The sequence below is a fragment of the Leucoraja erinacea genome, chromosome 15, assembly GCF_028641065.1.
Source record: "Leucoraja erinacea ecotype New England chromosome 15, Leri_hhj_1, whole genome shotgun sequence".
NCBI classification, from domain to species: domain Eukaryota; kingdom Metazoa; phylum Chordata; class Chondrichthyes; order Rajiformes; family Rajidae; genus Leucoraja; species Leucoraja erinaceus.
The window spans coordinates 16,037,855-16,060,939 of NC_073391.1; the positions used below are offsets into that span (position 1 = coordinate 16,037,855).

Here is a 23,085-nt window from a genome sequence, read left to right on the forward strand (position 1 = left end):
AACAGTACTTTGCCTGGTCCCATTCCAATTACAAAGCAACAAGAGTCACTGAATGGTAGTGGGGTATGCTGCAGACATGATCAACTTCAAATGATAGGAGAGGAAACATGGGTTATTAAACAAAGCAGCTGTTTTACAAATAAATTAAACACGAATTTTGGAATGTTAAATAGCAAATATAACATTCAGCATTTATCTATTTTTACAGAAAATATCAACCAATTCAAAATAGATCTCCTGGTAAAGCAATATGTTTAAAATAACTAAAAAAAATAAAACATAATTTTCTGCTTAGAACATGAATGCATAACTATTAATGCTACTGATACTAATTTGGTCTGTCCAATTATATAACTCATATAGAGTTGCAGAAAATGTCCCATATTATTTCAAGTAAAACAAGGGTCTGTTGTGCCTATGAAACCATAACACAACTAAGTTGAAAAAAGGTTATAGATGTTGATTCTATTGTGTAGAACAGGAATCTAACCTTTAAATAAAAGTGGAACTTAGGTCAATGAAGGCATGGCAGACAACTATTAAAAGTTTATTTCATATTTTGTGACAGTTGATTGAGAAAGGTTTAAGTTTCTTTCACGACTCTACATTGTAATCAAATATTCAGTCATATTTTCATAAGGCCTTTTTGCTATTAACTGATGTTGAAGCTCTACTGTAAAAGGTGGGTCAGTGTCCAACTTTAGGAAAGAGACTCACTCTTGTTTTGCTGCAGAACAAGGCAAAGCCATAGCTCTGATTTACATTACCAAACATTACTGCGAGTGTAAATTGAAGCCACATAAAGTTTCACTGCTGCATTGCAAGTGTGCATTCAGTAACTAATCTGTTTGCCTTCAAATCATTGAAAACAGCAGTATTGACAATGGAGAATTATTATAAAGGTTCATTAAATAAATTCCAATGTACAATATAAAAGATTGTGGCATGCAATTCAAACAGGATCAGTATTAAGATATAAAATCATACCTATATATTGATATGTTTGACAGACACAAATAGCTGGAGAAAAGAAGTAGATGATGTTTTGGGTTGAGACCCTTCTTCAGACTTTCTTAATCTGTTTGTATTTTCACCTATTTCACTTTACTTCCAATTAAAACACATGTGTTTTTTGTCCAAATAATCAATGAAAACATCTATTTTTTTCAGTTTTGTCATTATGTTTTATAATCCATTAAAAAGATATTAAAAACATATGAAAACTTTAAAACTGTGTACTGTAAAGAGATGTCAGAAGAAGAAAATAAAATGAATGATATACATAATCTATCGTTGCTTTCAGGTGAAGCATTTAATAAATGGGATGGGAACTGACATAACTTTTATAATGGACCACTGATCAACCACTGTACAATTAACTCTGTAAGTGCACACTTGGAATACCTCAGTTCAACAGATACACTTGAAACAAAACAGATCATATTCATGCATACTTTAGTTCCCGTATGAATGAAGAAGGTAACCTTTACTTAGAGCAACTGTAGACCAAGAATGACTAGTTGAGGACTGGCAGGAAGTGCAGCAATTACAGGGCCAACTTAGTAGTCCTTTGGTTCCAGCAAAGGTCAGTACTCCAAATGAACTCATTACGCATGTCACCAAAAGAATTATTTCTCATCTAACTGCCCAGACTGATCAAGCTAAGTTACGAATGAATAAAAACCGGCCAGAATGAAGTAAAGAAGAACGAGAGAACTGCTGGCCGGTTTTCCTTGCTTGGCAACAGCAGAATGAGTTTAAATATGATTGCGATAGCTAATGCACAAGGAAAAAGGTTAGGATGCAGATTTATTCAACTGCAAGTTATTTAACTACAACTTTTTTTAAGGCTGTTAATTTTAACCAGCTAAATTTAACCTAGCTCTTTGCCATATAAATATGGCATATTTTTCACATATAAATTTATAGCCCAGTCCCACGGTACAAGTTCATTCAAGAGTTCTCCCGAGTTTAAAAAAAAATCAAACTCGTGGAAAGTACGGAGAATGAATGTAGTGGGTACGTCGGAGCTCGGGGACGTCTCTTAGCGGTTCGTAACGCTAACGGCAGGTAGTCGGTAAGACTCGCTAACGGCAGGTAAGCATGGGAAGACTCGTGAAGATTTTTCAACACGTTCAAAAATGTCCACCAGAGCCCCGAGTACCGACGAGTGGCCATTACCGTAAATCTCCGAGTTCAAATCAGGGCAAACTCGGGAGAGCTCTTGGACTGAACTCACACTGTGGGACCGGGCTATAACTCGGTAAAATTAAATTAGTCTGGGGTAAAAAAAAATTGAAGAACTCATGTGACATCATCATGTGAAATCATGTTGACTTGAGTAGGAACAACAAAGGAACATATTTCACCCAAAAATCATCAGAGATTTATCTTAAAATAACACTGGTGACAGAAAGTAATTATTTATTTGTCTGATTTTGCATCGCAACAGCATGGGTGGAACTATGAGAATTAGATGATCATTTTCTAAATTGACACTGGGATAAACAACACAGAAGAAAGAGCCTGAACTGATTACAAACATCTGGAATCACACAAAGCCAATGTTTTTGCTACTTCAACCAAGAAGTGCTGTTTAGAGTGTACACTATTTCTTAGTGTACAACCTTACAGCTTTATAGAATATATTCCATAAAACAAACTATATAAAGTGCAATAAATGTGATTTTGATGCATATACTGAAGGCAAGCAAGTATGAATAGAAAATTAATCAGTAACATCCATCAACTCCAAGCGCGATCTATGAAAAAAATAGTTAAATGAATGCCCACCCTGCCCCCAAGGATAGAATAAATAACATCGCCTGCTACTGAAGTACATCGACCAAGAAGTTCAGGGTTTTATTTCCGCTCTTTTGTCAAGTTAGGCAATCTCATTCAGGGCTACTTTTAAACCACAAAATTAGCCTTTATTTTCCTGAACTGGGAGGTGGGCTGGGGGAGGGGAGGCAATTGTGAAGGAAAGGGAAACTAACTTAAAAGTAATCAAGCAGTAATATAGTCTTCGCAGCAAGTCAAACTTATTTTTTCTAATCAAAGGATTTTTGAAAATTAGATCTATCATTACTGCAAGATTATAAAACTTCATTCTCATTCATTCTCAATCACCTATACAGAAATGAAACTAGCATTAAACAAAAATTAATCAATTAAAATTAAATTAAACCCCTCGCATGTTTCTGTGTAAACTGTTATTCTGTCTTTCGTTTTTGTTGGGACCATAAAGGTCCAAGAAATTACTTGCACAAGTAGCTACAAATTTGAAATTAAGCAAGGATTTTGTTTTAGATCATGCCTTTATATTGGACTTGTTTTTCCCCCCTCAAATTGGCTGTGCCATGCACTAAAACATTTTAATGTTTGCACTTGGTATTGCATTTTGATCAAATCCAGATCCGCACCTTCTTGCAGACTGACTTTTTACAGCATGCAAAGTTGACTAAAATTCTACAAAGCATCATAAAGCACATGAATAGATTCTTAAAATATTTTGGTTAGATGGAATATCAAAGATTACCATTGTATGGTGGAGCTATTTATGCATGGCTTCTCACCTTGTTCTTCACAGGTGGTGCAGAGGTCGTCAACATCCTGGGAGGTCTGATGTTTAATTCTTACAAAAATAAAAATGATGCTCAGTTTGTTCTCCCGTGTGGTGGATATTAAACTGATGTACCATATCATGGAATCATTGTCGACACACTGACTGAATGACAGCTAATCATGCCGTTTCACACAGAGGGTGTCGGGTACATGGAATGAGCAGACAGAGGAGGTAGTTGAGGCAGGTACTATAACAACATTTAAAAGATATTTGGCCAGGTATATGGATAGGAAAGATTTAAAGGCATATGGCCCAAATGTGGACAGGTGGGACTAGTGTAGCTGGGCATCTGGTCAGCATGCGCCAGGCTGTATGAGTCTAATGGATATTCATTAATATCATCAAATCGGCCTGTTCACAGAACTCCTAAAACTGGAAAATGGATTGCTAAAGGGCCAGAAGAAAAATGCGGCAGACATGTATACCATGATTAAACAATACCAGTTACATGGAACTGCAGATGCTAGAATCTTGAGCAAAATATAAAGTGCTGGAGGAACTCATTGTATTAGGCAGCATCTGTGGACTTAATGGGCCGGGCTCATTCTTCAAAATGATTGGTGTAGGAGGGGAGAAAGCTGGCGAAGAGAGCCAGAAATGGGACTAATCCTGGTAAATTATAGGTGAATACAAATGATAAGGGTAGGTTGATTGGCACAAAAAGCTGGAGTAACTCAGCGGGGCAGGCAGCATCTCTGGAGAGAAGTAAATGGGTGACGTTTCGGGTCGTGACCCTTCTGGTAATTAATTGGCAGATGGGTGAAGTAAGTGACAAAGGCCAGAGTGGAAAAGGAGACAAAAGCGTATCCAATAAGGAAAGAAGAGGTGGAGTGAAATGTAAAGCCAAGGAGAAGAATATGGCTAGAAAGGAAGAGAAAGGAGGGTAAGGAACGGGGGATAAAAGGGAACGTGGGACTTGTAGATGGGAGATAAGTGTAGAAGGTGGGAAACGGAGCAGGGTGAAATGGGCTGGTGAGAGATGGTGGGAGAACTACCCTGCCCCTCACGCCCACAACATTACTCCCACCATCTCTCACTACTAAGTCACCTTGCCTCTTCCTTCTCCTTCCTCTGAAGGAAAAGCTTCAGCATAGTTCCACCTCTTTTAAAAACATTTCTATAGACCATACTGTAGAATATGGCTTGTCAAATTTGACACATTGAGCATAGAGATGTCTATTTCTGCAGAATGTAAGAATTGTGAAATTATGAAAAAACATATGGTTTCACATCACTGATTGTGAACTATCTATTCCCAAAACTATGTCAAAGCAAATAGTCAGGTAAACTTAGGAAATAAAGTTTCTAACTGTATCACTTAAAGTCTACCATGATGGAATTACTACAGGTTTAAGGTAGTACTACAGTGCAACCGTGTTACACACATTGAACCCATTTCGGACTCTTCCATCATCTCAGTATCCGTTGGACTGGAGTGGAAGCTAATCATCTCTCAATCCAGAGCGTACTGCCCAACGAGTGCTCAGAAGGCAAAGGCCACACAGTTTGAATGGTTCACAAGGTAATATGGACTGAGAAACTGGAAGGCTTTGTCAGATAGGACAAGGCCATAGGTTATGAGGTTCAATAACCATTTAAAAAAGTTTTCTTTGTGGTGAATTCCCTGCAGTTACTAAGTAGTTGATTAATGTCAAACAAGCCAAGAGAGCTATCTAGTGTAGTGTCAGCTCAGGACCTTCATGGCAATGGGAAGGTCACCATGACATTTGGAACAGTGACAAAATTGGAGACAAGGTAAAATCTATATATTTGCTTTACGTAAAGGGTGGCTTGTAAAATAATGACAATTGTTTCTTCTGGCACTTCCTAATGTACCCAGCTCTCTAGATGTGAAGCGTGTCTCAATATCAGTTATCTGCACCTTTAAAAGAAAATAGAACCAATGGTTTCCTTTTGCTTCAGTGTGTTTTACATGATCAAACAGCCAATTACTTAGTACTCCAGGCTAGCATTTCCCATTCAGCATCCTGTCTGAATCACCTGTCCCAGCGCCATGGATTTTTCTCAAAGGTCCTACTCATCTGTGCCTTAATGGGCAAGTGTGGATCATATTGTATACTTATATTAATTATATAAATTGGATTGTACTTGCAGGAAAAGCAGTAGACAGTACTCCATAGGCTGCTGCACCCGCTGAGTTTCTCCAGCTTTTTTGTGTACCTTCGATTTTCCAGCATCTGCAGTTCCTTCTTAAACAGATAGTACTGATAGGTTGTTTTGTACTGATATGTTGCAACTTTAAACCAAGTTAAATCCAAGTGTACACCTGTGAGCATTGGGTGTCATAGTATAGGCACGGTTAGCCTCAGAAAATGAATTTATTCCTGCAAGTTCTTTGCATAGCTTGGAGAAGCTTGGTTCAGCCATACTGCCACTTCAATGAACAGAACTGCAGTTGAACAACTGAGGATTACCACTTTGTTGGACTTAGATAGTAAGCAAGAGTCTTCATTTTGTTTAAGTTTTCTATAAATTCAATCTAGCATCTACAAAGAGTGATTTTTTTCCATTTAAACATTAAATGTCCTCTTAATGGCATTACTTCCTTGAATTCTATAAATCTTAGCTGTCAAGATACAAGTTTGAAGGAGTACTACTGAGTACCTCACATGCATCAACTTTCAAATTATTCCAATTACGGATATAGTAAAAATGTAGAAGTTGATATGAGCCCTAAGAGGTTAGGACATAAATTATGGGTGACAGTTTAATTATGTAAAATGTCATAGCTTTATCCTTTTATAATTATTTGGGAAAGTTTCACAAGAGCACAAGTGCAGTTTATAGCACCACCTAGAGGTATTCTTATGTCTTTGGGTGGCTGGGAAGTAACACAAGAACATAACAATAAAAAACAGTAATGCTTCAGATTAAAAAATAACAAAAATGATTTAGCAGACAACACTATCTGAAATACAGAAATTATAATATTGAAATTTGGAATACATAATTAACAAAAAAATCGACCTATTTCAAAACTTGTAACAAAGCAATAGCCAGTTTGGCATAATGTTTGTAGCAAAAAAAGCTCAGAAATATTAGGGGAATATTAGAGAAATTTAGTCAGTTATGTCAGCATTAGTGGAGCCTCCACCATAAAACTTTCAGAATTCATCAGGATAACGAATTAACATATTAAAATCTTCCATAATTTCATGTTCTTATACAAGCTGGGTTTATTAAGCCTGACATTTATTAAGTCTAATTCATGATTTAACAGCTTCATCTTATAAAAGAAATGTAATATAGCATTATCTGCTTTACATGGATCGCGATTGATTGCATTGGCTCCTGTTTGCATTAACTCCTACTGGTCTCTATGATATTCTCAAGCTATTTTAGTATTTGCTGACCTCAGCAGAAGCAGTTCAAACTTTGCTGTAACTTTTCAGTTTTACTGTAGAAATTCTAGTTCAATAAGGTCCAAGGATTAAAATGATGCTGGGTTATAGCTTGGCATCTGGAAATTGGTCGAGGAAAATGCAGGTTTATGGTGTATGGCTTTTGTGAAGCAACATCATTATATAAAACTGTTCACCTCTGAGCCACAAGAATTTCACAGTGACTATTAAGATTAATGTTTAATGGTTTGTCAATAGGTCAAATGCTGTAAATGTGATAAACCACAAAATTCAAAATAGCTTTGTTTGAATTAACGCAAGATTAAATTGATAATTTGTAAAATCTATGATGTTTTCTTTATTAAATTTGCCTCATTCAAATATTATTAGATAATTGTATTTATATTTAACTAAAATATGATTCAATTAACATGAATAGGAGATACATTCAAGTAATTCTTTTATGTTAATGGGTCTTAACTATACTATTCAATCCCCTCACATTTTGCTTGTAGCACTGAAATCCAGGTCTAGATGTTCAGTGGAATCATTCTTGAGATGTAGGATTAATGTCTCATAAAATAGACTGTATAGTTTGAACTAAACTCCTCATTTATGCTGGCAGCATGCTTATATGCAAATTTAACACAATTACAAGTATGGCCATAGGGGATATGCTAAAGATAATGCAAAAGATGTCCAACACCTTGTTCAGTTGCAAACACTGTATGACTAACTGTAATATGTTTATAAAAGCCCATAGGCACAAAGATGCTCAATACATCCTTCAGTGTCACCAATGTGTACTGATCCTTCAGTATTTTGCACAAAGTGTCAACAAACACCCCTCAGGTTAGAACAGAAAAAGGTTAAAAGACGTCCTTCTTTTCAGCAGATGGGAGTTTCAAGTAAAGAATTGACAAGCCAAGGAACTTTAGCCTCTAGAAATGGAAAATGAAATATGATATTTAAGAAGAATGTACAGGCAAACGATGGAATTGGAATAGTCAATATTGAGTGCTATTTCAATCCCAGCCATGACTGAAAGACAGCAAAAAAAATGTAAACTGGCAAAAGACAAATTGAATATAAGGAAATTCCTCCACAATAAATAAATAATGGACATGACAGCAATGTGAGGTGGAATATTCTGCAGTTAATCACGAGGCTGTTAAATATAGTGATGATAGTGTGGACATAAATTCATAGGTTTTATTGGAGAATGAGCTAGCTGCATGAATGGCCTCCCTTATCTTCATGACCTTTGGAATGCATAAACCATCTATTGTCTGCATGCACTTGACAATGGACAATAACATTCACTAGAATATCTGACAAGTGCAAGACAGTATTATCATTCTTCTATTCCACATAATGAGACTAGTGCAAGAATGACTGCCAACCGTATAATAAATTGACAGATAAGAATAAATATTAATAAAATGTTATTTAATTTGGTTTTCTATGATTCTGCCACAGATTTACTTTTATGATGAGCTGTAATCTGGGTTTTATGAAATATGGCATTGTTCTTTCCTGCTTTTGACAGATTCCAACAATTGGTATGGCTTTAAAGGGAGGCACTGGAGTGATTCTCTTCTGGCAATCAACATTCTGAGCAAAGCCACTCTCATTAAGATGTGGTGAAGGATTGGCCTGTAAATTTACTAACCTGTATTTGCCTGTCCTCACTTGGACAGCCTTCATACCGCACTGCTGGGCTCCACCTACATCATACACAATATCATCCCCAATCATGATGACCTGTCAGAGAAAAGTAATGAATGAGTTGGTATCAGGTGAGATTATTTTGATGAGTTTGCATTTCTCAAAATATTAAATGTGAACTGTCACCAAGATGAATAGGCTGACATTGAACATTGTCATTGAACAAGTGCACACTGGAATTTACAAGGCAGAACAAAATGGCAGGTTGCGAGAGGTGGGCTGCAAATGTGCAACCAACAAGTCAGTCAAATGTTACCTGCTCTTCAAAATGTTTTGAAATCGTATAGAGCAATTAAGTCAAAAGAATGAAGATTAAAATAATTATTTAATTGTAACTTAATCCAATGTTGAAAGGAAACATACACATTCAAAACAAAATGTTCTTGCACAGGAGGACAACAATATGATATGGTTAAACGTTCCTGTATATCTTCACCAGGGTGGCGTTACATACCACAAGATAAGAGATGACTGCTGAATGTGTCAGACACCTCTGGGCTCCAGTGTGCTAAGATACCAGGTTGCAAGGTGACATGAGTTACACCTTCAATCTCAATAAATACTTAAAACCATTTTGCCTGAATGAAATTGAGTACATGTTCTATACAGTCAAGTCATAGAGTGATACAGTGTGGAAACAGGCCCTTCAGCCCAACTTGCCCATACAGACCAACATGTCCCAGCTACACTAGTCCCACCTGCCTGCGTTTGGTTCTTATCCCTCCAAATTTGTCCGATCCATGCACCTGTCTGTTTCTTAAATGTTGGGATAGTCCCAGCCTCAACTACCTCCTCTGGCAGCTTGTTCCATACACCCACCACCCTTTGTGTGAAAGTTACCCCTCAGATTCCTATTAAATCTTTTCCCCTTCACCTCGAACCTATGTCCTCTGGTCCTCGAGTCCATAATCTGGGCAAGAGATTCTGTGCATCTACCTGATTTATTCCTCACATGATTTTATACACCTCTATAAGATCACCCCTCATCCTCCTGTGCTCCAAGGAATAGAGACCCAGTCTACTCAACCTCTCCCTATAGCTCAGACCCTCTAATCCTGGCAACATCCTCGTAACATTGGACCTTAACATTGCGGGCCCACAGCATCAGCGGCGGCGCAGCGGGGACTGTCACATCGCAGACCACCTTGCCGGGGGTCACTGGAGAAAAGCTCCAACTGCTGGCATGTGGCATACAACATCTTGGAGCCTCCGTCTGTGGAGTTTCTGGCGGCAGGCGTGGAGCGGACTTTACTTAACATTATGGAGCGGACTATCCCTCACCGGGGGTCGGCAAAGAAGAGCTCCGACCGCCTGCGGCCGACAACATCTGGTAGCCACGGTCTCCGGTGAGGTGGCAGATTGGGAGCTCGGTCGGCGTTCCGACCATCCCGACCAGAGGGCTTGAATATCGGGCCGTCCGTAGCGATGACTACGGAGGGTCAGGGCCCTGATCACGGATGATCAAGGGAGGGGGAGGAGGAGGACTGTCTGAACTGTATTGCCTTCCACCACAGTGAACAATGCTGTGGTGGATGTCTGTGTTGAATGATGTTGTGCATAGTGTCCCTTTTTAATTGGAATGCTGCATGGTAAATTACATTTCACTGCACCTTATGGGGCATGTGACAAATAAATTTGAACTTGAACTTAAATCTTCTCTGAACCCTTTCAAGCTTGCCAATATCTTTCCTATGACATGGTGCCTAGAACGGCACACAATACTCTAAATACCGTCTCACCAATACCTTATACAACTGCAACATGTCCGCCAACTTCTATACTCATTTAGCATTCAGCAGTCTTTAGCATTTCAAATCAAGTTTGGACTGCTTAACTCTAACCTGTGTGGCTGAGGAGGTAGTGCAGGGGTCAGGAATTCAGATTTTTGGACCATTGGAATCTTTTCTGGTGCAAGGAAGAGTTGCACCTAAACTGTAGGGGAGCTAATTTCATGTAAGGCAGGTTTGTTAGTGCTACATTGGTGACTTTAGATTGGCAGGGGGGCAGGATCCAATGCAGAACTGAGGCAGGTGAGAGGCTGGAAGTTGGTATGGAAGGTGAAGAAAGGAAGTTCAGCAGACGATAGGCAGGAGTACGGCAGAGAGCGAGAAGGACAGTTGGATTTAATGACATTTATTTTAATGCGAGCGGCCAGACAGGTAAGGCAAATGAACTCAGGGAGTGGACAGGTTTATGCCACTGGGATGTTGCAGCCATTACAGAAACCTGGCTAAGAGTGGAACAGGACTGGCTGTTTAATGTTCCAGGGTATAGGTGCTACATGCCAGGAAATTCCAGGCAGTTGCAAGACTAATAAGGATGATATAATAGATTTAAACTTTCCCAATGTAGACTGTCATAGTGCCAAGGGTTTGGACAGGGCGTAATTCATTATGTGTTCAGAAAAGTTTCCTCAGGCAACATGTAAAGAGCCCTACAAGGGAAAAGGCAAAGCTTGATGTACTCTTAGGAAATTAGAAAGGGCAAGTGACTGACGTGTCCATAAGTGAGCCTTTTGCAAACAGGCACCACTGTTCTATTACCTTTAAAATAGACAGGGCAGGCCCACAAATTCAAATCATGAATTGGGGTAAGGCTAAGTGATGGTATGAGACAGGAACTTGCTAAAGCTGATTCAAGCAGATTGTTTGCCGGCAAAGGAATGTCCAGAGAGTGAATGCTTTTAAAAGAGTGATTACAAGAGTTCTGGGCATGCATGTTCCTGTTAGAATGAAGGGCAAGACACGTTGGAGCAAGGAAGCTTGGATGAGGAGCAAAATTGAGGATCTGGTCACGAAAAAGGAGGCAATGGACAGGTTTAGTTAGCTGGGATTAAATGTATCCCTGAAGGAGTTTTGGGAACTGAGGACCAGGAGCTAGCTTTGGCATTAAATATTAAGGAAAGTACAAAGAGATTTTATGTTCATTAAGAGAAGTAGAGTAACCAAAGAAAGAATAGGGCTCCTCAGAAACTAAAGCGATCATCTCTGTGTGGAACCGCAGGAGATGGGCAAGGTCCTCAATGAGTATTTCTCCACTGTTTTTACAGTGAGATAGACATACATGGAAACTTGGGACAATTAATGGAAATGTCTTGAGGACAGTTCGTGTTACAGTCGAGGGGGTGCTGAATGTCTTAAGGCATATGAAGGTAGATAAATCTCCTGGGCCTGATCAGATACAAACCAGGACACTATCGGAGGCGAAAGAAGAAAATGCAGGTGCCCTAGCTGAGATATATGAATCATTATAAGACAGGGGCAAGGCGTAGGAAGACTGGAGGGTGGCAAATGTTGTGCCTTTATTTAAGAAGGGCTGCAAGGAAAAGCCTGGGGACTGTAGACCAGTGTGTGTAAGATGTTGTCTATATGGACTTCAGCAAGGCATTTGATAAGATTCTGCATGGTAGGCTGCCTTGGGAGGTTAGAATGCATGGGACCAAGGGAGAGCTAGCCGACTAGATAGAGAATTAACATGGAAAGAAGCTAAGGGTGATGGTGGAAAGTTGACTGAAGCTCTGTGATAAATGGTGTATCACAGGGATCAGTGCTGGGCCCTTATGACAATGATTTAGATGAGAATGTAGAAGACATGATCAGTAAGTTTTCAGATGACACTAAAGTGGACGGTATCGTAGACAGCAAAGAAAGTTATCAAAGATTACAGCAGTATCCTGATCAGTTGAGAAATCGTTTCATAGAGTTTAATACATATATGTGTGAGGTTTTGCATTTTGGGAATTTAAACTAGAACAGGACCTAGGGAGCATCAATGGGATCTTGGAGTATAGGTACATAGTTCCTTGATAGGGGTGTCAAGCTTAGATAGCTTGGTCAACCATGCTTTCAGTAGATTGGCTTTCATCACAGGGTATTAAATATAGAAGTTGGGAATTTATGTTACAGTTGTACACGTCATTGGTGAGGTCATATTTGGAGTATTTTGTTCAGTTTTGGTCACCTGCTATAGAAAAGATGTTGTTAAGCTCGAAAGAGTGCAGAGAAGATTTATGGGGATACTGTCAGGACTGAGTTATAGGGCGAGCTTGGGCAGGTTAGGACTTTATTCCTTGGAGCACACAAGGCTGAGGGATGATATTATTGTTGACAACCTCCTGGAGAACTGTGACATACTATGTATGCAAGAGACATAGGCTTTAAAGCTAAACATGGCACTGACTTATGCATATATGCCCTAAAGGAGATTGTAAACAAATATAGAGGCAAAAACTCTTCAATCCTTATGTGCTTTATTGATGCTTCCAAAGCCTTTGACTGTGTTAATCACAGAAAGCTGTTTGGTAAAATGAGTCAAAGAGGGGTGCCTGAATACATTGTTAGAATTCTGGCCTACTGGTATGCCCACCAGACTATGCAAATAAAATGGGGCAATAGGGTCTCAGCACCATTTGGGGTTAGCAATGGTGTTAGACAAGGGGGAATTTTGTCCCCAGTCCTTTTTAATCTATATATTGATGATCTGTCTAAACAATTGAAAGCCTGTAACACTGGGTGCGTGATTGGTAATATTTTAGTGAACCATATTATGTATGCAGATGATCTTGTGGTCTTTAGTCCATCTAGCGCTGGTCTCCAGCAGCTCCTTACTATATGTTCTGTGTATGGTGTGGAACATGACATTAAATATAATGCTAGTAAGAGTGCTGTTATGATCTGTAGAACCAAAGAGGATAAATGCCTAAAATATCCTGATTTTAAATTGTCTGACAACAATCTTAGTGTCTGTAATAAGATAAAATATCTAGGGCATATTATTACAGAACAAATGACAGATGATGAGGATATTTATAGGCAACGACGCATGCTGTATGTACAGGCGAATATCCTCTTGCGTAAATTTGGTGCGTGTGCAGATGTGGTGAAGATGTCGCTATTTAGAGCATACTGCACACCACTCTACACTGCGCACCTGTGGTCGAACTATTTAAAGACAAGTATGCAGAGACTAAAGGTGGCATATAACGATGCCATGAGAACACTGCTAAGGCAACCTAGATGGTGTAGTGCCAGTAATATGTTTGTGGCTGCAGGAGTCAGTACTTTAGAAGCTATCCTAAGACACCACATGTATAAATTCATTTGCAGGATAAATGACTCTAAAAATGTGCTTATTGTGGCCTTGACAAACATAAGGGTTAGCATTACACGCTACGAATCCCAGCTGTGGAGACACTGGTCTCGTTGTAGGACATTGATCATCTTTTAATCTGGATTGTTAACTTAAGTATCGTGGGTTTTTAAAAATATATAAATTATGATGTTTTTATGTGATATACCATGATTTTATATTTATTTATGATATTTGATATGCAATGCATTTTTAATGTAATGTTGCCCCTTGTCTGGACCTTGAGTCCGTAATAAAGTTTATTATTATTGAGGTGTATAAGATCATGAGGGGAATGGATAGAGTGGATACACAAAGTATTTTACCCAAAGTAGGGGAATCAAGAACTAGAGGACATAGGTTTAAGGTGAGAGGGGAAAGATTTAATAGGAATTCGAGGGACAACTTTTTCACACAGATGATGGTGGGTATATGGAACGAGCTGCCACAGGAGGTAGGAGGCTACTACAAAAACACATTTAAAGCACATTTGAACAGGTACATAGATTGGAAAGCTTTAGAGGGATATGGGCCAAATGCGGACAGGTCTGACCAGTCAATCCTCTGTCAATGGGGCATCTTGGTTGATATTGGCAAGTTGGACAGAAGGGTCTGGTTCCATGTTATATGATTATGTCCATCACTGAACGCTTCAAAATAGGTGCTGCATATGGATGTTCAGAGACCTTGGGGCAGGAGGCACAGAGATGTCCATACTATCAAAAGATCTTAAGCCACAACGCATTGCACCTGGAGCTTTCTGACGAATAATATATTTGTCGAACGATCACTGTAAAATCATTTCTAAGTAAAGATCTTTCATTTATTCATGATATTTTTAATCGTTTCATATGGAGGGTTCCAAACGGATCAACATCAGACAAGTTTTTCATCTCACCATGCAGCCTTCATAAGTTGACTAAGCAGTCTGGATGCTGCAATGTTACACTCTTTCATTTTGAATCTGTGCACATATCTTTGATGACCCAGGAGACGTTCTTACCTTGGGTGGACAGGTTTCAGACATTTCCCAGTCAATTAAGGGAACATTTCAGGGTGGCTGGCAGTGGGCCTGGATGCTCCCTGAGATGCGACAGTGCCAGGTGAACTGAAGTCACGAAGAAAGGCCATATCAATGCGCAGCAGGTTCTGACATAATGTGAGGCATTAGATAGATGGTGTAGTGATCTGTTGACATATATATAAATATCCTCATTTCACAGGGGCCTGGCCAAGCTGCCATTATTGCTGTCCTCTGTGTCATCTCTCACACATGATTCTGCTCATGATAAGGACATGTGAAAGTCACAGGGAGGGGACATGCTGCTGCTCTAGCAGAAGATAAATCATGCCATATTTCTAGTAGGGAAAATGCTGATATAGGATATAACTCTGCACATGCAGGAACCAATCTGCTCACTTGCAGCAACCCTCCGTTCATGGAGAACAGTTAGTTGCATACACAGTTGACATCTTCTGCTCTAAGAGGTCATTAAGCTGTCAACCGATGCTCCTGAGGAGCTTCAAACTGCTCCAATGAGGCAGCCACCAGACCTCAGCTCCACCACAGGAAGGGAGAAGATTTAATCCTCTGTCTATGGGGTGCTGGGCAGGTGGATGAGTAGAAGACCAATATTGTGGCGAGGGATAATGCAGGAGCAGGTGGCATAGTAGAAGTATATGTGTGTACATAAGCGCATGTGCATTTCTCTCCCTTTTCCAATAAAGGGCCTGTCCCACTGACGCGACTTTACAGCGACTGTCTTCAACCTGGATCGACCGTCAGCGATGAAACCGTGAGAGAACAAACCGTGTGAGAACAAAGAAAGAACAATTTCAGCTGCATCAGTTCCGGGTCAGTGAGATTTTATTTACATACCAACAGCTCTCTTTAAGTAATAGGTGTCAGCAACAGTACCACAATGCCAGAGTTGACAGGTGTGAATGGTAGCTAGTTGGAAACAGACATTCTTGTTCCAGCTGGGGTTTGAAAACATTTAGAACTGTTGACTTCTTTCAATTCTATTCCACCATTAGTTTGATGGATGATTTTTTACTCGGTAAGAGTGAATGGGTGGCAAAAGAATCGGATGTCAAGCTGTTTTGAGAATAAACAAGGAAATCCTCAAAAGAGCAGCTGATAGGAAGGATCTTATGTTGTGTATCCCCAAGATCCATTTATCTTGCTTGTTATTTCTATCCTTCTCTCCACACAGCCAATAAAGTAAGGGCAAGGGAGGGTGGGTAAGAAGTCCTAGTGTGGTTTTCTGTTCAGTTATAGATGGTTGCTCTCTAGTAAGAGCCTTGTACAAATTTGTTAATCTTCAACTCTTCTGTTTAAAAACATACACAAGTTCGTTGAACTGTGTTACTAAAAGTTACATATAGTTTAATCAGGTGACAAAGTATCTGTGGAGAGAAACTGAATGAAAACCTTCACCAGAGGGTCATTTACAATGTTCTTCTCCTCCCTAGTCCAGCCGAACCTGAGTGTTTCCAGCATTTTCAATCTTCATTAATGATGGCATTTTCATTAGTAAAGCAAGATCATTTTTTGCTTTTCTAAAATTACCTGCAAGTTGATAGGACCAGGATTTGTGGGGATATTAAACAAAATGAGACCAAACTGAAATTATTTAAGTTCAGGTTTTCTCTGCAGCTGAATTTGAAACTCTTGAAGTGATTGTAATTCTTATCTGGTTGAACAGCTGATTGGCCAGAAAGAATAAAACCCAACACATTTTAATGGATAGGTTGGAAGTTTAAAATGTATTTTTTGGAACCTTAATACACGTTCATCTTCAATGATATGACACTGAAAGCAGAAGCACAATTCCCATCAATCTAAAAACCTTTTTCTGTTTAATTAAAAAAAAGTAAGGGCTGTACTTGAAAACACACCCCACTACCTACTCAGCAGTGAAAAGTAGAAGTGAAATATGTTATTCAACAAGTTTTATAGGTTCCAATTCAAAGGTTTCGAAGGTCTTTTATTGTCACATGCACCAATTAAGGTACGGTCATATGCGAATTACCGTACAGCCATACAGAAAAAAGCAAGACACACAACTACATAAAACTTAACATAAACACACACTACGACAACCTGGCTCTCAATATCAGAAAAAACCAATGAATTGATAGTGGATTAGGAAGAGGAAGGATGAGGACCCGCAATCCTGTTTATATCAACGTGACGTCAAATTCCAGGGCGTGCATATTTCCTATGATTTTTCCTGGCCCAGCATTGATGCAATTATAAATAAAGCACATCAACACCTCTACTTCCTGAGATTACGGAGATTTGGTACGTCAAAGAGAATTCTCTTGAACTTCTACAGGTGCACAGTAGAGAGCATGTTGACTGGTTGCATCATGGCCTGGCTCGGCAACTTGAACGTCCAGGAGCGGAAACTACAAAATGTGGTGACCACTGCCCAGTCCATCACCAGCTCTGACCTCCCCACCATCGAAAGGATTTATTGGAGTCGCTGTCTCAAAGAGGCAGCCAGCACCATCGGAGACCCACACCATCCTGGCCACAACTCATTTCACCCGTCATCGGGAAGAAGCTACAGGAGCCTGGAAACTGAAATGTCCAAGTTCAGGAATAGCTTCTTCCCTACAGCCATCAGGCTATTAAACAATACAACCCCAACTAAGCTCAAGTAAGAATTTAATTGTTCTATCTGGGACATATGACAATAAAACACTCTTGACTCTTGATTCCCCACATTATTCACTGGGATGAAAGGCAAAAAAGCCCATCTTCTTCCCCTTTATTCTCCCACGGTTGGGGAGTCGAACCATCCATTGGGGTGATCGAAGCTCCCGCAGCCAGCGATCGAAGCTCCCGCGTTGGGGCGATTGAAGATCTTGCGTCAGGGCGATCGAAACTCCCACAGCTTGAAGTTCCGATGTCGGTCTCTGATCAGAGACCACGAGCTCCGTGATGTTAAGTCTGCAAGCACTCACAGTCGGAATTCTGAGGTTGATCCCTGGCAAAGGGATCGGGGGCTCCGCGATGGTATGTCCGCAAGCTCCCAGTGGTGGAACTCTGAAAATCGGACTCCAGCAAAAGCCGCTAACTCCTGGATGTTTGGCTGCAGTGTGGACGGCGATACGATACGGAAAAAAATTGCATCTCCGTCGAGGTAAGAGATTAGAAAACGTTTCCCACAACATAAAACAAGTTAAAGAACACTGAAAACAAACATTTAACACATGCTATTTAAACACAAAGAAGGGAAGGACAGACAGACTGTTGGCGAGGCAGCTATTGCTGGCTCCACCCGGTGGACTGTACGAAATGAAATACGTTTATTGTCATTGCACAACAACTGTACAACGAAATTCCATTGCATCTCCTTCGGTGTGTACAGAGAAGACACAGGATAAAAGATTTAAAAAGAACAAAACACAACAGCCATTGACTCACATATACACCAGACCAGTAAAGAAAATAATAAATAGGTATTAAAAATATTTTAAACTAATATTGTGCATTATCTTGCACCCCGAATTATATTGTGCTGCCCCCAGTGGGAGAGTTATGTTCTTTTATCGCACATGGGTAGAAACTCTTCAGACCTGTATCGCCTCCCAGAGGGTAGCAGAGTGAAAAGGTGATTGGCAGGGTGGGATGTGTCCTGCTTGATGTTTGTGGCCCAGCGCAAGCATCGGGCCCTGTATATGTCATCCAGGGAGGGCAGTTGAGCGTTTGTGATGCTCTGTGCAGTTTTAATAACTCTCTACAACGCCCTCCTCTCAGCCACAGTGCAGCTAGCAAACCACACCAGGATGCCATAGGAGAGGATACTTTCCACAGCACACCAGTAGAAGGACAGCAGCAGCTGCTGTGAAACGTTTGCTCTCCGCAGAGACCTCAGGAAATACAGCCGCTGCTGTGACTTCTTCACGAGAGTGACGGTGTTCATTGTCCATTTGAGGGCCTGGGAGATATATATTCCCAGGAACTTAAAGTCAGTGACTGTCTCCACCATGTCTCCTTTGATGTAGAGGGGAGCAGGTTCCTCTCTCCTCCTCCTGAAGTCAATAACCAGTTATTTTGTTTTGGTTGGGTTGAGTACCAGGTTATTTTTAGTGCACCAGACAGTCAGTTTTTGGACTTCATCTCTGTAGGCAGACTCGTCATTGTTATTTATCAGCCCCACCACAGTCGCGTCATCTGCAAACTTGATGATCCGGTTTGTGCTGTGTATTGGTGTGCAGTCATAAATGGGTGTATATTGTGTATAAGATAGGACTCAGCACACAACCTTGTGGCGCTCCTGTGCTGAGCGTCAGGACTGGGGAGTGATTGGACCCCATCCTGACAGTTTGTGGACAATCTGTTAAGAAGTCCTTGATCCATCTGCATGTGTTTGCATTAACACCCAGATCAGACAGTTTGTCCACCATTCTGCTGGGGAACATACCACAATTGAATGCAGAACTAATGTTATGGGAAATCAGGTGTTTGGGTATCTGTGGGGAAACTGAAGAAATGAGGGTGTGGGGCGTGGGGGCTAACGTGTGTGGGTGTGGGGCGTGTGTTGGGCAGTTTGCGTGTGTTGGGATGGGGGGCGTAGTAAAGCACATCTTTTTGCTTGTGGGTGGGGGGGGGGGCAAAGTTGGGGGACCAGCGTTTTGGGGACAAAATGGGGGACAAACTGAAATTATTTAAGTTCAGGTTTTCTTGGGGGGGGGTGTGTGAAACTATTGAAGTGCATGTTGTGTGGTTGGGGGGGGGGATTGGCAGGGGTGTGTGTTGGGGCAACATTGGGTGGATAGGTTGGGGTTAAACTGTATTGGTTGGGACTTTGTTACACATTGTGTTGGGGGATATGTGTGTTGGGGGGGCCACAATCGCAAGGATCTATCGGGGTCCTTTTTCAAAGGGTGTGTTGTTGGGGGGGCGTGTTGTCCCACACGTGTGTTGGGAACACGACACTTGGGGGGCGTGGGTTGGGGGGGGGGAAGAGGAAATGTTATTCAACAAGCGTGTGTTGGGGGCGGTGGTTGTGAAGGGGGCGTTTTGTTCTCACATGCACCAGATTAAGGGGGGGGGGGCGTGTGTTGGGGGGGGGGGGGGGGGCGTGTGGGGGGGGGGGGGCGTGTGTTGGGGGGGGCGTGTACATGGTTCAATACAGAAAAAACTGTGAATTGATAGTGGACTTAGGAAGGGGGAAGGTGTGTAAAGGGACCCGGTTTTATCAACGTTGTTCAAATTCCAGGGCGTGTGTGTTGGGGGGTTGTGGGTGGCATTGGGGCGTATAAATAAAGGGGGGGGGGGTGAGATTGGGGGGCGTGGTGGTCAAAGAGGTTCTCTGTGTTGGGGGGGGTGCACAGTGGGGGGGGAGTGTGTTGGGGGGTTAATGGGTGGGGGGCTCGTTGGGGGGGGGGGCGTGTGTTGGGGGGCGTGTGGGTGGGGGCCCAGTGTGTCGGGGGACCTCCCCACCATCGAAAGGATCTATCGGAGTGTGTCTGGGGGGGGCAGTGTGTGGGGGGGACCCACAACCATCCTGGGGGGGGGGGGGGGTGCGTGGGGGGTTGGGGGGGGAGCCTGTGTTGGGGGAGTGGCGTTGGTGGGGGGGGTGGTGGGGGGGGGGGGGGTGTGTTGGGGGGGGGGGAATTTAAATTGGGTATTGGGGGGGGGGGGGGGACTCTTGATGTGGGGGGGGGGGGCGTGTGTCATCTTCTTAAGGGGGGGCGTGTGGTTGGGGGCTCGTGTGTTGGGAGTCGTGTGGTGGGGGGGGCGAGGTGTGTGTGTGGGGGTGGGGGGTGTGTTGGGGGGGGCGGGTGATTGAAACTGCTTGGGTTCCGATGGGGGGCGGTGTTGGGCGGCTCAGTGATGTTAAGTGTGTTGGAATGGGGGGTAAAGGGTCGGGGGCTGTGCCAGGTTATGTCCGCAAGCTCCCAGTCGTGAGCTCTCAAAATCGGATTCCAGCAAAAGGGGGTAACCTCCTGGATGTTGGGTTGCAGTGTGGACGGGTTGTGGGGGGGGATTGGCATCTCCGTCGCGGGTTGATGGGGGAAAGGGGTGGGTTGTGGGGGAGCCCCCCTGCTAGATGTGTTCCCTCATTGTAGGTTTGGAGGAAGATTGAGCCACAGTGACAAAGCCGAGACCACCAGAGCCACCATGTGTTCAAGGCTGAGCTTTCGGAACAAGCCCAATATTGCCAGCATCTCCGCACATGCACACTAATGACGAAGAATAGCATGCCTATGCGGGCCTAGACTTCCTTGTCACTATAAATAAACCATATACAGGTGCACAACCTTTTTATCCGAAAGCCTTGGGACCAGACACTTTTTGTAATTCAGAATTTGTCGGTCTTCGGAATGGAAATTTTTTTGCGTAGATTTTAATGGCTGGCTCAGTGGTAGAGTGCTCGGCTCATATCCGCAAGGTCGCGAGTTTGCGCCTTGATCCTGGCAGTTACTCGGTCGCGAGTTTGAGTCTTCAATGTCGTTTTTTCTTGCAGAATAAATGTTTGTATGAAATGCAGTGTAGGAGAGGTGTACTGACTGTGTGGGCAGAACTTTGGAAGTGATTGCCCACCAGTCTAATAAGCCGCTGTGTCTCCCTGTCCCTGGGATAGCATAGGGGGCGACTTCAAACAGCACAGCACACCAGTAGAAGGACAGCCAGCTGTGAAACGTTTGCTCTCCCACAGAGACCTCAGAAATACAGCCGCTGCTGTGACTTCTTCACGAGAGTGACGGTGTTTCATTGTCCATTTGAGGGCCTAGGAGATATATATTCCCAGGAACTTAAAGTCAGTGACTGGCTCCACCATGATGGGATGTGCTATGAAGTCAATAAGTTTGTTTTGGTTTGCCCACAGTTATTTTTTAGTGCAGCTGCGTCAGTTTTTGGAAGAACACCTCGCACACCATCAGCTTCTGCCCCCTACGTGTTCCTCTGGAGTTGGAGCGGGGTCGGGTCATCTGCAAACTTGATGATCCGGCTGTGTGCTCTGTATTGGTGTGCAGTGCTTGTAGTGGGTGGGGGTTGTGTCCCGTTGGTCCTGACAACCTCCGGCCACCCCCCTGGACTGGAGCGTGAGACTGGGGAACTGATTACCCCATCCTGACCCCTCCCTCTGCAACTGCAAACAAGTCCCCACTCTCCTGCAAGGGCAGGTACAGTTTTCCCCAGAGGATGGGCAGGTGGTATTGGAGACGTAAAAGCTACAAACAACAACAGGAACCCAGGGCGCTCCCGTTGAGACCCTACAGACACCCCGAGCTGCGCCCCGTCCTCCGCAACCCAGGTTCCTCTGTAGTTGGAGCGGCGCTGATCCTGCTGTTGGCTGTGGGTCTCTGGGTTCTCCGTGTTTGCGGTGGGCCTGGTGGTCGAATAGTAAAATTGGAAAAGACGTCCTAAACGGGTGACTGCACTGGCCTGCTGCCATCGCCGACGTGAAGACAGTACAAAGCCCCCGCGCCGGTGCAATGAGCGGTGAGTTGGGGGGAGGGGGGGGATGGGGGTCACACACATGGGCGGGGAGCAGAGGGGTGTAGGTGGGGTGAAACTGAAGGGAGCGACAATCTGGGGGGGGGGGGGGGGCTGCTGTGCCTGCACGCCGTTGTAAAAAGTTCCCACGCGGACTCACGATACACTGTGTATCGTGTCTACCGTGGGAACTTTTTAACTCAGCAGGCAGGCAGCCGCATATTGTCAATTATTAACCCTCCCTGCTAGCAATATACCCTCACCTTAGGTTTTAGGAATGGGGATTTAGTTCCCAGTGACTTCGAGGACCGACCGGAGAGCCACCATGTGTTCACCTCTGCGGGCCGCTTTCGGAACAAGCCTAATTTGCAAGGACCTTTCTTCACAGGACCGATGAAAAATGTTGCTATTGCCTTTTCGTTATTAGGATCCTTTCACTAAAAGGTTGTGCACCTGTACGTGAATCGACCCGACTACATGTGTCGGTGTAGTCACTGGTGACCTGGTGTCATCCACAAGACAGTGGATACATTTTGGACACAAACAGGATATCCAGAGTAACCTCTAAATGATTATAAAAAGAATGAAAAAGACTTGTGGGTTTATATGCATAGATCATGTATAGGTAGAGAGAGTACCAGTGCTTCCAAGCTTATGTTTTCTAATACAACAAGATTCTTGGATAGATGGCGTCTGGAGAACTGTAAACATTTCTGGCCACCACAACTTAGAAATAATAATGTCTTGGAGAGTGCAGCATTATTTGCCAGTGATATTTAGAC

At 42.5% G+C, this 23,085-nt stretch overlaps 1 protein-coding gene across 2 annotated transcripts in view; it reads right to left on the minus strand.

Annotated features, from left to right (window-relative positions):
- The window catches only part of lhpp (phospholysine phosphohistidine inorganic pyrophosphate phosphatase), a 106,785-nt gene that overhangs the window by 37,167 nt on the left and 46,533 nt on the right, over nucleotides 1-23,085 (minus strand). Inside the window, exon 6 of one of the 2 annotated variants that reach the window (XM_055646757.1) lies at nucleotides 8,660-8,751. The exons of the other annotated variant lie outside the window; for it this stretch is intronic. Coding sequence (XP_055502732.1) covers nucleotides 8,660-8,751 — 92 coding nt within the window. The remainder of the gene's footprint in view (nucleotides 1-8,659; nucleotides 8,752-23,085) is intronic. 2 annotated transcript variants of the gene reach the window in all.